This window comes from Corapipo altera, unplaced genomic scaffold, assembly GCF_003945725.1.
Source record: "Corapipo altera isolate COAL_440 unplaced genomic scaffold, ASM394572v1 55, whole genome shotgun sequence".
Classification (NCBI taxonomy): Eukaryota; Metazoa; Chordata; class Aves; order Passeriformes; family Pipridae; genus Corapipo; species Corapipo altera.
The window spans coordinates 8357920-8374767 of NW_020884882.1; the positions used below are offsets into that span (position 1 = coordinate 8357920).

A 16848-nucleotide genomic window follows, 5' to 3' on the forward strand; every position below is an offset into this window, starting at 1 on the left:
TCAGAAAGATTTCTCATAGGGATGTATACTGAAGAAGGAAAGTATCTCCTTGTGCCAAGAGAAGTGACCTGTCTTTTAAGACAGGAAAAGGCAATATAGCGTGTGGCATTTAAACTTTTTGACTCCAGTTCTTCCTTCATTTGCCCTTATAGTGAGTGTGTGTTTTGGTGTTTCTGGGGGGTTTTGTGTTTTAAACAATGGCTGGACTGTGGTGTCCAAAGGCAGTTCCCTGTGAGAAATTCACTACCCACAGGAAAACTTGGCTGGCGGCCTCTCTGTAGCCCAAGAGGGTTTGCTGGCAGAGCCCCCGAGATGCCGGGGAGCATGTGACAGCAGGAGCCGGGAAAGGCTGCGGAAAGTATTCCAAGCTGCCCTTAAAGTTTAACGTGCGGAGAGGGCGGTTAAGTCGTCACCGTTTCTCTTTGGTTTTGGAGTTACCTTTGCTGCCTGTGGAAACGCAGCCTTTCTCTGTATCGTGGGGGAGTTTCTTTCGAGAATAATAGCTCCTTTATGCTCATGTGTGCTATCGAGGTTATTTACATAACGAGGAGCTGATCCCGTTTCACCTCCGGCCGCCATCCGACCCTTGGAGGGTGGCGTTCAGCGGCGATCTCGGTCGGTGCCGTAGCCGAGCGCCGCGCCCGGCGGGGACGGCGCAGCCCGGGCTCCCCCGGGGCCCCGCCGTGACTCACCCCCGCTCCCGCTCCCAGCCAATGGTCCCGCCGTGTTCCCGGCCGGAGCGGCCCATGCGCGGCCGCCCAGACGTCTGACGTGGCTCTGCCGCGGGGAGGTGTCAGCCCGGGCTGAGCAAGGTCGGGCCCCGCGGTGCCGGGGCTCCCTGCACCGAGCCGTGGGTGCAGAGCCCGGGATAAGGGCCTCGCTGGGCGAGGGGAGCGTCGGTGGCGCCGGAGTAGCCACTCTGCAGGTCACACTCACCCGTGCCGCGGGCCCGGTGAATGCACATGCAAACTGATGTGCAGTGAGACGGGTCAGCTCAGCCCGCCCCGGCTCTGTCTCCTTGTCCTCCCAGACGGCGCTTTGCCTGCAGCTTGTTTAGGGAAGGAGTTAGGAAATGCTGATGGAGGGCTGTGGGTGATAGGTGACAGCTGCTGCTTATATGCAGAAGGAGCTAATAGATTGCTTATCTGATAATTAGTCCTAAGTTTACTTGGGGGAGGGGGGAACTATCATTATCAGCTTTAAGGCAGAGCAGCTCATTGTATGTCAGTCCAACACTGTAAAAAACCTCCCCCAAAACCCTACCAAACTACTACCATCTACCTCTTCCCTGGCCCCACATATGAAAATGAAGTAAAACTGATGTGTCACGTCACTGATAGAAACATATTTCTGCTTTTCTTTTGCTGTGAAAGCCGTCTTTAGGGGTACACAGGGACACCTCATGCTGTAACGGCGATGCAATGCTTTCTTTCTACCCTGGTAGGTTTCCCCATGTCCGTGACGTGTTGGCCGAGGCTCTGCGGCTCCTCTCCGCCCTCGGAGCGGCCAGTCGCTGCCCTCTGGACTCCGTGATCCCCGACGGGCGTCATGAGCATTGCAATCCCTCTGGGAGTCACCACACCAGATACGTCCTACTCCGACATGGCTGCAGGATCGGAGTGAGTGTTACCCCACAGAGAGGAGGAGAAAAGAGGAGGGGAGGGTGTCAGAGGGCTGATCTGGAGTGGGGCTGTAGGATCGGTGCTGGTGCTTTCTGCACCTGGGAGAAAGGGGCTGCTGGTCCACTGGCTGTATGAAAGAATGCAGAGACAGACTCTGGGGGTTAACAAATGCAGTGTTATGGAAATTGGTAAGTTTGACAGAGGAGATGGGGAAAAGGAGAATTCCAACAGTATGAGGCACTCAACCATGGGTTTTATATCAGCTTGACTAGTAAGTCTGTACTGAAGTGCAGGCAATTGTGCGTTTGCTCTACCCATACTTGACGTTGGCAAGGTACAAACCAACTCCTTTTCCAAACGCTGTAATGTGAGGGATCAGCATGCTGAACCTCCCTCTCAGTAGAGCCTACTGGCTCACACTTGTTACCAGTCTTATATGACTGATTTCCAGACACCTTTTGAGCTTGACCAGAGATGTGAGGCAGCATCGGCCTGCATAGACACCTTGATTTTGTTTCTGCCCCTGAGCACGTTCCAAGAAGCACACTCAGTGAGCATCCCTCAGGGTCTCCACCACAGTACGCTGTGCAGGGCTCTCACTGCAGCCATACCTCTGACGCCTGTTGGAGGAGACTTACCATTTCTTTTAAAAGACTCATCAAGAACATTTCAAATTCAGGAAATACAGCATTGTGATGTCTTCTTAAAATCCTTGTTAGAATGATGTCAGCTCGGATGAGTGCTGTGTTTTTGTCGGGGGTGAGAGGGAGGGCTCAAGTTATTCCTGTGTTTTTCTTCTCCCCCCTGCTTTCTTGCATCCTTCTTTGAAATAAGGCCTGTAGTATCCCTCTACAAAAATTTACAAATGGTATTTTGGAGACAGATTTCCCCCATGTATTATTAAAGCTACCTACTGTGCAAATACCTGCATGTCAGGTTGATCACTGTAGAACAGAAATTGCTCCAGACTACAAATTTTGAGCTGTAAGAGCAGTGGGCTAAGGTACGAATCACTGGTTTTCCCTTCCATCTTGCCCTGATTTGACTGTGCACAAAGTTTGACTACACAGTCGCACTCTCTGCAAGACTGCTAATGCCCTTTTTTGTCTGTCTTGGCACTGGCCCCATTCTAGGTATTCTCCTTCGTGAGGCCTCATTCCATCCTAAAGCCCACATTTTTATATGTTCTTTTTAAACAAGGAATCAGAAGTCACTTATCTGCAGTGGGTACATGATCCTTCGCTTTTCAAGATCTGACATTCAGTATTGCTTGTCACCCTGCTTCTCCCACAGCAGCACTTTGAAGACTCAACATGCAGGAATTTTAAACTGTTTATGACAGGAGGAAGAGTGCTAAATAGTTTGGTCATGTACTTTGCTTTCAAAGCTGAACATGGTAGAGAGAAGAGCCAGATATATCTGCGCATGTCCCTTGTAGCGTTTCAATATCAAACAGACTGACTGTAAACCTTCTGCAAAGCATTTTCTTTTTCCCTTGTAAGAAATTTGTAGGTCCAGTTTGAGGCTAAGCTAGAGTACTTTGAAAAAAAGGCTTTTGAAGATTTCTGAATTGGTTTCTCTGTTTTCTAAAACTTGGGAATGCCAGCACTTTATTCTCCAGGCTTTGCATCGATGCACTGTTACTGCTGAAGTGCCCTTTGTGGGTCTGTTCAAAGCTAAGGCTATCCTTCACTTTGCCTTTGAAACTCTACTAGTTGGAAGAGTAAAGTCTGGGGTACCTGAGCTTCTTGTCTTTTACAAGGGATTGATTTCCAAGATGTGCATCATGAAGGTGATAGGATGGTAAAAGGAAAACTAGCTGGCCCTCCTTACAGGATGAGCTTTAGCATCTTCCCCAGCCTCTGATATAGAGAGGAGGTGAAAATGGTGAAGGGTGTTGGTGTTCATCTGAGGGTGATACGGACGCTGCAGAGTAGTTTTGCTGTGTTAGTCTGACTGCATAGTGGAAGTTGTGGAAGCTCCTTGGCACGCTGCTGCTGAGGAAGCGTTGGGGCCCCGGTCTTGTTGCCCCTGGACACCGTTGCACCAACAATCCTGAAGTTTTATTGCTAATGCTTGCAGCAGCATTGCTGGTATTCCAGGCTGACTGTGGTTAGGAATGTGGGTGACTTGGACAGAGGACTTATCTGCTCCTTAGACTGTTTAGGCTCTTTTCCTTCTAATATTGTTTCTGAAAATACGATTAAACTTAAATGGATTTAACACTACCAATCTGGAAGTCCTAGAGGACTGTTGCAAAGATCCAGCAAGGCTGGATTATGTGGCAAGCTTTACAAGGTGCCTTTTATTAAGAAGTATATCCTTTGAGAGGAATCACCACTTATATCTCCTGCTTTTCACAGTTTAGCTGGCTGTAGCCACACTGAAAAACAACTGAATTTATCATGTCATGCTCCTAAATCCTGAGCTACAGAAGTGTCATTTGCATAGGTGTAAGGCCTTCTACTTTCTGCAGTTCTTTGTACAAGAATTTATTGCTCCTTTATGTTGCAAAGACAGGTCCACCATACTCCAGAATAAGCCAGAAGCTCAGAGGTTGGTGCCGTTGGAGAACAGATGAGGTTCAGTGGCAGGGTGGGGCAAACTTCAGTGCAGCAGTGATTTCAGGAGCTAATAGGAAGTCCAAAGGGCACAGGGGTTAGTGTTCTTGGGTGGTGCCTAAACGCTGCCCCACGCGTGATCGCCGGCCATTGTTTGAGTGCCGCCTGATCCACACTGACCATGTAGAACCCACTGAGAATCCTGCAAAATCTCACCATAGCAGCAGAGTTCCAAGGTAAAGGTTTCCTTTTCTGCATTTTTCTTTCCTCCTTGCTCAGCTCCGTGCTGTAATTTTGGCAAAGATTTCATCTGCAGACATGATTCAGTAATACTCTGCAGTATTCTGATACGGACCCTTCTTCTGCTCTGTGCAGAGGTTATCTGATTTGTATCTTCTGCTTGTAACAGCGTGCTTTCTTGCAGGTGTTCTGTCTGTAGCCTCATTATCTAATATCCCCTGCATTGAATTGCAGCTATCCCTTCTCTGAGTAGGGTTTCTGCAGCTTTCTGCTAAGGATATACCTTTCATTTTTAGCTGTTTTTTTTCACCACCCTGTGGTGGAAGAGTGCATTGTACCTCAGCAGCACATTTCCTGTTCTGCTCATTGGAGGTTGCTGTATAGAAAGCACAGGGTGAATCCGATCTGTCTGTAGCCACTGCCTATCCAGGGCATTGATTTGTTGCCTCTTTGTAACAGGAGTCTCCAACTCCTGGTAGTTGCTGTCAGGATAGATGCAGGTTTCATGCAGGCTTTATCGCAGGACATTGGACTCAGCTAACAATTGGTATCTGAGGGAGAGAGAAACAAGTGCAGGTGCAGGAAAGCTGCTTAACTGCAGTTGAAATAAGCTGTTGCAGAGATAAAATGGCAGTACTGTTCAGTGGCTCTGAGATTAGGCTGGCTGAGTTCAGATGTGAATGTTGAACCAGACCCAATTTCCTCAACCATAAGGAAACTGAGCTTCTTACATACTAATTATCTTTTTAACTTCCCAGATTGAGACCCAGTTTAATGAGTTATCTAGGGTGGCCCTTACTCAGTTCCTCCCCTCAGAAAGCAGGTTCATCCTGTACAACTTTTGCACACATGATGCTTGGTGAAGTGTGTAATAACACCTCGATTTCATGTAGTTTCTTCATTTTGAGCTCATGTGTTCAGTAGAAAAGAGCAGTGAAATACTGTCACTAAAAAAATGATATTGTATTGATGGGTTTTACTTCTGGCCCTTTCTGCAGCCCAGAGTCTGTGGAAGCTAGTCCAGCTGTCAGTGAGAAGAATGTGTACTCCAGCCACGGCTATGGGGCCACCCAGAAACACAGCTATCGCGGGCTGCCTTACGCAGTGAGTACTCTCTCTGCAGTGAATCAGCTCTTTACTGTCTACTTTTACTCTTTTTCCTTGTTCCATAGTTCTTTGCCTGTTAAGCCTTAGGAGTTTTGGCTTATTTATTAGGGAACACTGAGTTACAGCTGAGTTCTGCCATACATTTTTCGTTTGTGTGTTTATTGTTTGTGAAGTCCTGCATACTCTACAGCAAGCTTTATTAGCATTCTAGGTGATAGATTTTTAACTGAATGAAGTATATGAATGAAGTGTGACTATATATGGATATATAACATTTTCCTGATGGTAATTTTATGCCCCATTTGGTTTATTGTGCACTATTTATACTTGTTTCAACTGCGCAGATTTTCATAGTGGTAACTTATAACAATGAGAATCAATGAACAGTCAGGAAGAATGGGAGTATAGCCTGAAGCTATGGGAAGAACAGGATGTCACAGAATCACTGAGGTTGGAGGGGGCCTCTCGAGATCACATAATCCAACCTCCCTGCTCAAGCTGTCTCTGCTGGAGCAGGTTGGCCAGCACCATGTCTGGTTGGGTTTGGAATATCTCAACAGGCAGAAACTCTACAACATCTCAAGGCAACTGGTTCCACTGTTTAAACACTGATGTAATCTCAGGTTATTAGCAGTACAACAGTTAATGTCGAAATAGCCTGGTTGTTTTCATAGGTTTTGAGTTTAATTCATTGGTGCTGAAGGAAACCATTCACATCTTTCAGAACTATTGCTTTGCCTTTCTTGGTAGATTGAGGAATTCAGGCTACTGTTTTACACCAGTTAAATATTAACCTGGGAACTGTGGATTTGGGACTTCAACTTCTAGACATCATATCTTCACGTTAAAAGTAGTGCTGCAAATACTCGTTTTCAGGATCATAATTACGGAGCCCCTCCTCCTCCAACGCCGCCAGCCTCTCCTCCTGTCCAGACCATTATACCTCGTGCAGAACTGAATGGCCTGCACTCACCTGATGAGGAGAACTCCGGGGACAGTGAGAGCTCCTCAGAAGGAGAATCAATTCCCACTTGGTGCCACTGCAGTGTCTCCCAAGATGGTTTCCTCCTCAAGTGTGAAAAGTGCAGGTAAGCTTTGGTGCAGTGCAGGTCTGGGCTGCTCCTCGTGTTGACTTCTCGTACCGAACCGTGTCACCTTTGGGCTGTGGGACAGACTTCCTTTTGCTAACTGGAGAGTTCTTTCCAGTGCTTTACCCACTATTGACCCTGCTCCTTTGCGTTGTCAGCCTGACAAGTGTTGGTGGCACCAGGAGTGGAGATGAGGATGTTAAATCGATGTTCTTATCATCCTGGGCCCCACTGAGGGCACGCATCTTGTGACATCCTGTTGAATTTCAAGTGACTTTACTCCTACAAACCAGCTTCAATTGTGCATTCTCCTTTGGCAGAGGAATGAGCAGGGGGAAGGTGATCAGACTCCGCCGCCGGAAGCAGGACAACGTGTCAGGTGAGTTGGAGGATGTAATTCTGATAATGGTGACTTTTGTTTCCTATCTGTGAGACCTTTGTCTGTTGGATGCTGTAATCATCTAACTGTGATCACTGCCCACTAATGTTCTTTGCCTCCCAATCGCTGGGATTTTCTCCTCTCCTTACCCTTCACCTCAGTTAGCACTTGGGAAAATCAGATTATCTTGTGAACAGAAAAGGAAAATTTTCATCGGTGTCATTCTGTGACATATCAGAAGTTTGGGAGACCTGTTCCCAGTTTGGGTGGGAAAACTGAGGTGATATAGTTCTCTCAGGGAAGAGTTCTGCAGGGTCAGCCAGTCGTCTTGATGGAAATGGGCATAAGGGTCAGCTGTGCTCTCGGGGATGAGAAGCCGCTGCTAACGAAGCACTTCTGTCTCTAGGCGGGGACAGCAGTGCAACCGAGAGCTGGGATGAAGAACTCTCTCCCTCCACGGTGCTGTACACGGCCACTCAGCACACTCCCACAAGCATCACGCTGACTGTCAACCGCGTCCGCAGGACCAAACCCAAGAAGAGGAAGAGGAGTACGGAAAAAGCTCGCACTGCTCCAAAGGCCAAAAAGATCAAGGTATGTGGAGTGAGACAGAGTTGCTGCAGTTCCTACCAAATGCTGTGGGAAGTGTTGTTAGGAGCAGGCTGACAAGCTGGCAGTAGACAAGAAACTTTTGTCCTGTCAGGAATTGCTCTTTCTGGTGCAATAATGTGACGCCTTGTATTTGTGACCTGCTAGAGTATGTGGCTGTTGGTTTAAAAATTACCTTACTGGAACTCCACCCTTATTTCCTAATGCTGTCCATTCATGCTCAGAGCTTGGACTCAATTACATATTTTCCCTTCTGTATTAGGATTTGGGAAAACAGCTTTTGGAGTCTGTTTATGGCAGAGGGTCAGTTTGTGAATGGAATGAAAAATGAAGAGAGCATGGTATTTCTTAGCAGGCTTTGTTGAGGAATTTGGGCTGCAGAGCTTCTTGGCACTGTTCTTCAGGGACAGAGATAGTGCTTGTGTGGAAAACTATGTAGGTAGTGATGAACATTTGTTGAGGGATGACTTTACTGTCTTGTTTGTGAGTGTTTGGGGACTGAAATAATTTTGAATTGCTTATATTGGAATGCAAGTGTGTGAGCAGCTGGTTCTTTCCCGTCATCTGCTAGCTTTACCATAATTTTCCACAGTTTAGGTTTCTCTTGAAGTTCTTCTGGTAGGCACTGATTAAATAAAAGGCTGGGGGCAGGAGCCCATGTGAGGTTTTGAGGGTTTTTTTTTGTTGTTGTGAACCAGCTTGATTCTGTTTCTGGACCTTTCTCATATCAAAACAAGTGGGTTTAGTCCAGACAGTTTTGCTTTTGATCTTGACATTTTACTAAGTGTGAGGCAGGCTTTTTTACTTCAGAAATATCCTGACCATGAAGCTTTTCAGCAGTTTCCACCAGATTTGCATTGCAGAGTCTTTTCGTTCAAGTCCATTGCTTCTTGTGTAGGTTTTCCTGCAGTTCTTACTGTCTTTTATTAAGGGCTGGAGTAAGATTTAGTGTTGCTCTGTTGGAGTAAGATTGAGTGTGGTTCTGGGATGCTAATTCTGAGGAAATATACAATACTGTGTTTTTTCTCTTCTCTCTCTCTCCTTGTTTTGGGGGATAGGCCTTTCGAGAGGGCTCACGGAAGTCTCTGAGGATGAAGGTGAGTAAAACTGACAACCCTCTGTGATGGTGGTTGGGGAGGGTTTCCCTATATTTTGTACTTCTCTTGGTTTGCTTGGGAATTTCTGATTGTGGGACCAGCCTTGGAATAAACTCAAGTTTTACCATGGACCACAAGCAGGTCTATAAAAGGGTATCACAGCAGTTGCCCCTTGAACCTTTCTTTTGCTTCTGATAGCTTTCAGTAAGATAATGTAACCCAGTTCTGAAAGATGATTGATTCATGGCATTGAGAGTGAGGTGTTTGATGTAAGGGATGTAGAACTGGTTGTGGCTGCTCTTCTGTGAGGGCAGTTATTGTTTGATTGCATCAATGATATTTCAGGCTTGGACATCAAAGGAGTTCACAAGTTTAATGTTGGGAGTCCCTCACCTTGTTTCTCTCCACATTCTCTTACAAGGGGTGGATGGGACAATATCTTTATCTCTGACTTCCTGCAGTAGTGGCAGGTGTGGCTATCTAATAGGAAGGTTATTTGACAAAAAAAAATAACTTGCACTTTGAGCTAAATGTGTTCCCAGAAGCACAAGTGGTGCCTTGAAGTTTGCTCAGTTCCACCTGGCCCCAGTTCTGTAGCTGATAGTGGCTTCTAGCAGTGGCTCAGAAGAAAGAGTGCAGTCCTGTGGTGTCTGTATACACCATCTCAATAGTATGCAAGTACCTTGAGAGGGTAAAAATGCATGAGAACGCTTAATGTTTTTATATATGTGATGAAAATAATGATTGCTCTTCGGTTGTCCTTGTCACTAAGATCTTGGTGTCACATATGCCTCAGTCCCTTTTGAAACCAGTTGAGTTATTGACCTCTGGAATATTTGTTGAACTTCTTCAACTATTGTAGAGTAAAGAATGAAGCTTAAATATTTTTTTTTATCAGCTTCTCTTTTCCCCTCCCTTACAAGACAGTGTAAACGGATTACCTGATTTTGCCCTCTCTTCTTTACTCTGCTTAGGACTTGCAGTTTTAACCCTCTGGGTATTAACCTGTGCTCTACATTCAGTTTCTTGAAACTGACCATTTAGCTCCAAGGTTCGGAACTATTTCTGGATCAGTCACTGTGAAGATTGAGATGCAGTCAGCATCATCTAACATTATGTTGGATGAGTGGGCTGACTGTAGGACAAGCCTGCATGAGATTTATTTGCCTTTGTGTGTTCTGTTTCTTTGCTTTTTTAATCCACTTAATTATTTTTCTACAGTGACTTAATTTTTTTTTTCCTGGCCATGTACTAGCCTAATTTTATTTTATATAGCAGTGCCGAGTACTAGCTCTCAAGAGGGCTTAGTCCTGCACAGAATTCTCCGCAAATTCCTAAGTGGAACTGTTGTACAGTGTTCTGGAGGGTGCAGGTGCTGAAAAATGTGTCCTCATCACCAGCACTTAGATAGCTTGGAACAGATTCGCCATTTTTTTGTAGCATATTCATGTGCTTGGAGCAGTGGGGATGGGTTTTCCTGCTGTGTACTAGCCATTCATTCTTTGCTGTTTGGTGCAGAATTCCCCTTCTGAAGCACATGCCTTGGATGAAAACACAGCTGAAGGGTGGGAGAATCGGATACGCCTCTGGACAGACCAGTACGAGGAAGCCTTCACGAACCAGTACAGTGCTGATGTGCAGAACTTGCTGGAGCGTCACCTCAACTCTAATAAAGAATATGTGGGCAAAACTGCTATGCTGGACACAATCAACAAAACAGAGCTGGCCTGCAATAACACTGTCATTGGGTCCCAGATGCAGGTAAGAACCAGCGTGGCAGAGGGGTGGGGTAGGTCAGTGCTCTGGTTTGTAAGGCATGGGCATGGTGAGCAATGTCCCAGCTGGTCTGTCATTTCAGACCAGTAGGCATAGGTTTGATACACAGTGATTCAGAAGAGATGCCAGTGCTAAGATTCAGAAGTACTTGCATTTGACCAAACCAATGTTGCTAAGTTGGGGATATTTTGTACAGTTTTCTGATATGGTTCACAGTTATTTTACTCTAAATACTATTGGTCACTGAATGACTTGAGGCAGAACCAGATCTATCACTTACTGGAGATAGAAAATATCCTGCTTTCCACCTGAGTTTTCCAGTCTCCTTTATTTATTTTATTTTTTAGCTCATATTTTGGGGAAGGCCATTTGAAAGAACCTTTCAACATTATTTCAGTATTTTGGATTATTATTTGGATTTTGATAACTGTCAAATACTGCACAGCTACAGCTGATTTTAGTGAGCTGTTTCTTCCTAGCTTTTCCATGTTGCCATCTTTATGGAGTTCATGTAAACACGGAGAAACAGGAAAGTAATATGTTTGTGTGGTGTATGTCCTCCCCACTACTACTCTTATCTGTTGTTTCATCTGGTCTTTGCTTTATTGAACAGAGCACAGCATTCCCACTCAGTTCAGGCTTTGTGGGGCTTCCTTCCAGGAGAATGGAGATAGGTACAGCTGAAAGGATGGGCTCCAAAACACGAGTGGGGCACCTCTTCTGTAGAAGGGGAGCAAAGTCAGAAACCTGAATATCAGGTATATGTTAGTGCTTGAATCATTCATTGTTTATATCAAGTGACTCACCAGTCAGTGAAGTTCACATGCTCCCTCCCACCTTTTCCTCTGCTTTCAGGCAGGTGAGGCACTTCAGGCAGAGCACAGATATTGCCAGTAAGGGAGAGTGCAGAAAGAGGACTTTGGACTCAACTTTCTTCAACTCTTACCTCTAGTTCTGCAATGAATAATACTTCTAAGGGGGTTGGGGAGAAACACTTCTTGTTGGCTGTTGGAGTAGCCTTCCTAAAGAGAGCAGTTCAGGAAATATAGAGAAGAAAAAGTTCTGCTTCTCTAGAAATCTCAATATTTTTTGAAATCTTCTATGTCCCTCACATGGGTTTTAGGGAAAGTCCCGAAATAAGTAATAAAACATGCTGTTTCTTCTTATCACCTTCATAGAGTACAGCAGGACAGAAGATTATAAAAGACATCATACATAAATGTGCTTGTTCTTGTCATGGTCTTGTGGCCTCTCCCTCCCCAGTACAGACCTAGGTTTTCCCACAGGGGAAAAATGGCCAGCATTCCAAATGAGAAGACTCCAAATGTGATATATCCCAAAGAAAAAAAAAGGTAGAAAGTCACAAAACTTAATAGTGATCTGGAGTTACCCTAAACAAGCTGTTGGTAGGTCCCTGTAATTAATTGTATGTGCAGAGAAGGTGTAAAGGGACTTACTGGCTTTGTAGCTCTTCTTGGATACTGAGGAGAGACCCAGTGGCTGTCCTGGGCTGCTGCTTCTCAACTCTTATGTCGTGTTTTCTCTGCTCAGCAGGTGACTGTGGAGTGTTGTGAGGAGGGGGCAGCCTGCACAGGTGTGGAGTGTGTGCTCATTTTTTCCTTTTTTTAGACAAACTGAGGAGGTTTTTTGATTTGCATCCATTGTCTTTTAACTAGATATTACTATTGAATATAAAAATAGCTTTTCTGTGAGATAACAGGTAATAGGTACTTTGAGCTAGAAGAAAATCAGGAGGCTGTGTCAGTATGCAGTTGGCAGCTGTGTGTAGATGGGTATCATCACTGCTCTCTTTGGCCAGGAAGACTGTGGAGAAAGGAATAAAAATAATGTTTTATATGCCCTGCATACTCTGGCAGTTGAGAGAGGTGTTTGGCTTGGGTCAAGAGTGATGCAAGTGTATACTTTAAAAAAAAAAATAGATCTGGACAAAGAGAAGAAGTGTGACCTAAAAGCTTCCTTAAAACCAGGAGGAGTAAGGAAGCATGAATTAAGGGTTATGCATATAGAATATGGGATTTTGGTCATTGGAATGTTTTGGATAAGACAAGAGGAAATGACCTGAAGTTTCACCAGGGGAGGTTTACATTGGATATTAGGAAAAATCTTTTCACTAGAAGGGTTATCAAACACTGGCACAGGCTGCCCAGGAAGGTGGTGGAGTCACCATCCCTAGAGGTATTTAAAAGACATGTGGTTGTGGCACTGAAGGATATAGGTTAGTGATGGACTGGACAGTGCTGGGTTAACAGTTGTACTCAGTGATCTTAGAGGGCTTTTCTAACCTAAATGATTTGGTGATTATATGGTAAACCAATTCTCAACTGTCCTAATGATGCAAAGGGAGACTTTTGAAAATATAAAACTGTTTAGCATCGTGAATAAAATCATCTTAGTCCTGACTACTGCCAGTTGCTCGACAGACTGAAAGCTGTGAATCACTTTTCTGCCTGTTGTTGCCAAACCAAACCCAGGGTTAGTATTTGCCCTTTGTTGCCTCTGATAATTGCTGACTTGAGCTCAAACCCCTGATTGATTTCACATTCTGAAGTGAAGAGCGAAAGGGCCTTTATAAAATAAAGCCACTGAGTATTATGCAGATGTTGCTCTGCAAACATATCAGAACGGTTTTGGCTGATTAGCAGTCAGCAATCCCTAGCCTATGACATGAATAAAATCATTTGTTCTTTTCACACATGAAAGCATGGCAGCTAATCCTCTTCATATTTCTAAATTCAGAGAATGAAAACAAGCTGAGCTAGGGTCTTATCAGAAAAGCTGTGAGATCATTCCTGTTTTACCAAACCCAGATAAATAAGTTTTGCAGATGCAGAACTTCTCTTTCCTTCATGGACTTTCTCTTCCTCCCACCACCCCACTTTAGCCCACCCAGGTTCCTCAAGCTGTTTTCCAGCATGAGGTGAACAGTAATGCAGGCAGTCATGGGGCAGAGGTGAGAGTGGAGGACATGAAGGTGCATCTCTGAAAGATATGATATTATTGGTACTCATAGTATTGATAGAGTAGTAAAACAGTTCAGGTTGGAAGGAACAACTGAAGGTCATCTGGTCCAACCCTCCTGTGTAGGGCCAGATGACCAACCCTCCTGTGTAGGGCCAGATGAGAAACTATAACAGCAAATGAGTAAAAACAAAATTATTCAACTGGAGACAAACTTGTCTCAACCCTAATTCATCTAATAACTTCAGATCTTCTTGTCTCCTTAACTCCTTCTCTTCTATCATGCAGTAAGAAATCTAGTCCCGTTTATTTATTCTTTGTTACCACGGTTGGATAGTACAAAAAGTACCTAATGTTTTACCCATTTGAGCAGACTGCTCAGTAGCTGTTTCTAACAAGAGTTCTATCAGGAAAAGTTGGGAACTTGCCTGTAATAAAATCTTGTGTTTTACTTCTAATTTAGATGCATGACTGTCATTATAACTGAAGTAAGAACACTTATGCCTCAGTTCACTGTGGAAAAGTATCAAAAGTGGGTCGTTCTGAGCAGTGAATAGAATGCTTAGGAAGGAACAGGAACAGCACTTGTAGCAAAGCAGCCAATCACCTTCATGTAATTTTTACTTGCTGAGAACTTTGATCTGTTAAGTAAGAGAAGTACTTTGTTTTTATGAAGTATTTCCTATGCCCTAGTGCTTATAATATCCCTTCCATTATTCCATAAAATGTGTCATGTTTGGATGTCTGTACTTAAAGAATGTTGTGGGTTTATACTGTCAAGATAGATTGTTGTGAACATCCATTGTAATAGATCTGTAGACTTTAACATGAAGATGTTTCAACAACCTGTCACTACTTTGTTAAAAATTTGGTTAATGTTAAAAAAAAAAAATTAAAATCAACAGCACTAGTTGAGCAGACAGATGTAGAGAAGTTTCTGGATGGAGATGGAAATTGCCAACTTAATTCTTTGGCCAGTTAGCTAGAATTTACATCCCCTGCAAAAAGAAAAGCTTGCATTCTTTTCTTCTAAATGTGTGACAACCCACAATTTAGGGAAGATTTGAATTATTCTGACTGTGAAAGTGGCCGTAATTGCAGAGCAGTTCCCTGTTAGCAGCAAGTGACAGGTCTGGTTATGCCTCCTGCTGCAAGACTGAAATACTTGGTCTGATAGATTTGTCAGACTTAGTGTTGAAGCAAAGGAATAAATACTGTTGGCTTTTGATAAATATTATCAAGGTCATTGGTCATTACTAAAATGTTACAGAATAAACAGTATATTCACTGGCAAAGTTTCTCTGTGTTGGTATTAGAGTAATTTTTCTTTTCACGTGGGTAAAATATTCATGAGTTAGAGACATTCGGTTTAAATTCTCATATTTTGCTCTGGTTTTTGTTACAGCTGCAGCTGGGAAGGGTGACTCGGGTTCAGAAGCACCGGAAGATCCTGAGGGCAGCAAGAGACTTGGCACTAGATACCCTTATAATTGAGTATCGAGGGAAGGTTATGTTACGACAGCAATTCGAGGTCAATGGGCATTTCTTCAAAAAGTAAGAGTACTATGAAGTGATTAATGTGAGAGCATCGTGGCACAGAGAGACTGGTGTCTCTATGGGATAATGTTCACTTGCAGGGCCTTGTCAGCTGTGCCATCCATAGAAATGTGAAATCAAATATACCACGTCAGCTTGATGCTCAGCTTATGGACCAAACCCTCTGAAATAGATCTCTTAAATTGATGGAAGTGCATAAGCACCCAGAGCAATAGCGCTGATGCAAGTGCTGCTTCCAGTTAAGTGGGGGATACCTGTTATAAGTGCCATGGGAATTGGGTATTTGGGGATTGAGGTATTCTGTTGTTTCTCCAGGCCATATCCCTTCGTGCTGTTCTACTCCAAGTTCAATGGCGTTGAAATGTGTGTTGATGCCCGCACCTTTGGCAATGATGCCAGGTTCATCAGGCGTTCCTGCACCCCAAATGCAGAGGTAAATTCCCTCTTCACCATCACTGTAACTGCAAATATATATTTTACATAAGCTTAGTGCTTTCCCTAACTTAAAATGCAGTATATGGGGTCAATTCTCTGTGTCTCTTGCTCGTTTGATGGTTTATACTTGGAATATGAGAAAGTTTGGGAACATGAGGGGGGAGTTTGGAAGAGAAACGTTTCTTTTATGTCTTTGCTTTGGCTTCAGAATGATACTTAGGGTAAGCAGGTGGGAGTAGGTGTAAATGGAAAAGCACAGGATGAGACAAGCAGTGAAGCAGGCTTTTCCCTACGGAGAATTTGGAATAGTTATTCATGGAGCAGATAAGAGCTACTTTGCAGGAGGAGGCTTTCCTCTTGGAAATAGGAAATGCAAGGTGTGGAGATGTTAGTTTCTCTTTACTTTGTTTAACAAGGTTCGACATGTGATTGCCGATGGGATGATCCACCTATGTATCTATGCTGTTGCCACCATTGCCAAGGACACAGAGGTTACCATCGCCTTTGACTATGAGTACAACATCTGGTGAGTTCTTCACCTCGCCCGGGAGCTCTCCACTGCCCTCCTGGACTGGACATCTTCCTCCAGCCCTTTCCTCGCATTCTACATTTTGCTCCGTTTTCTACTGAATTGCATTTCCCGGCTATTCTGTCCAGTTCTGCTGGCATATTCTACAATAGAGGCCATAAGGTAGCCTGCTGTCCTTGCTTTGGCACGTGGTGAGATGTTTAGTAGGAGATGCATTGAATGTCTCTGTACAAGGGTTGAGAAATGAAGAGTGACACGAATTATGTTTGTGTTTTGGAGCAGCAATTATAAAGTGGACTGTGCGTGTCACAAGGGGAACCGGAATTGCCCTGTGCAGAAACGTAGCCCAAATGCTGCAGAACACCTACCTCCACCTGTTTTAGGCACACTAATTGGGGCAGAAACACGCCGGCGAAAAGCCCGTCGAAAGGAGCTAGAAATGGAACAGCAGAGCATTGCATCGGATGAGAACAGCAGTCAGCAAACGGAGGAAGTTCCTGAGGGACCTGCAGCAGTCAGTGACAATGAGGTAAAACCTTTGGCCCCCTTGTTGTGTATGTTGTTACCATTCAGTGCTGTGGAATCTGATCCCATAGCTCTGGAATCTGAAGAACAGAAACTGCAGGAAGCCTTTTTTTAAATCTTTAGCACCTTAAATTGCGCGGAAATGTTCATAACTTTAAAATGGTACTGGATGTTGTTGATATACTAAGACTGGGCTTCTCTTTCAGGTGCCAGAGAAGGAGGAGAAACAAGAAGGGGAGAAAGAGGAACCTGTAGATGAACAGGGAGCCTTGGTCCATGGCCGACGGGCAAGTACTTCTCTCTGTCTGGGTATCATCCCACTTAGGACTTGCTTCATGCAGTGA

The 16848-nt window shown here is 44.4% G+C and overlaps 1 protein-coding gene across 1 annotated transcript in view; it reads left to right on the top strand.

The window, feature by feature from the left end:
* The first annotated feature begins 1444 nt into the window (after window positions 1-1444).
* Window positions 1445-16848, top strand: part of SETD5 (SET domain containing 5) — a 39583-nt gene continuing 24179 nt past the window's right edge. Inside the window, exons 1-12 of the mRNA XM_027640198.1 lie at window positions 1445-1619; window positions 5422-5527; window positions 6407-6618; window positions 6939-6997; window positions 7404-7591; window positions 8665-8703; window positions 10222-10464; window positions 14864-15012; window positions 15331-15448; window positions 15867-15976; window positions 16262-16508; window positions 16711-16791. Of these exons, the coding sequence (XP_027495999.1) occupies window positions 1549-1619; window positions 5422-5527; window positions 6407-6618; window positions 6939-6997; window positions 7404-7591; window positions 8665-8703; window positions 10222-10464; window positions 14864-15012; window positions 15331-15448; window positions 15867-15976; window positions 16262-16508; window positions 16711-16791 (1623 nt within the window). The 5' untranslated portion in view covers window positions 1445-1548. The remainder of the gene's footprint in view (window positions 1620-5421; window positions 5528-6406; window positions 6619-6938; window positions 6998-7403; window positions 7592-8664; window positions 8704-10221; window positions 10465-14863; window positions 15013-15330; window positions 15449-15866; window positions 15977-16261; window positions 16509-16710; window positions 16792-16848) is intronic.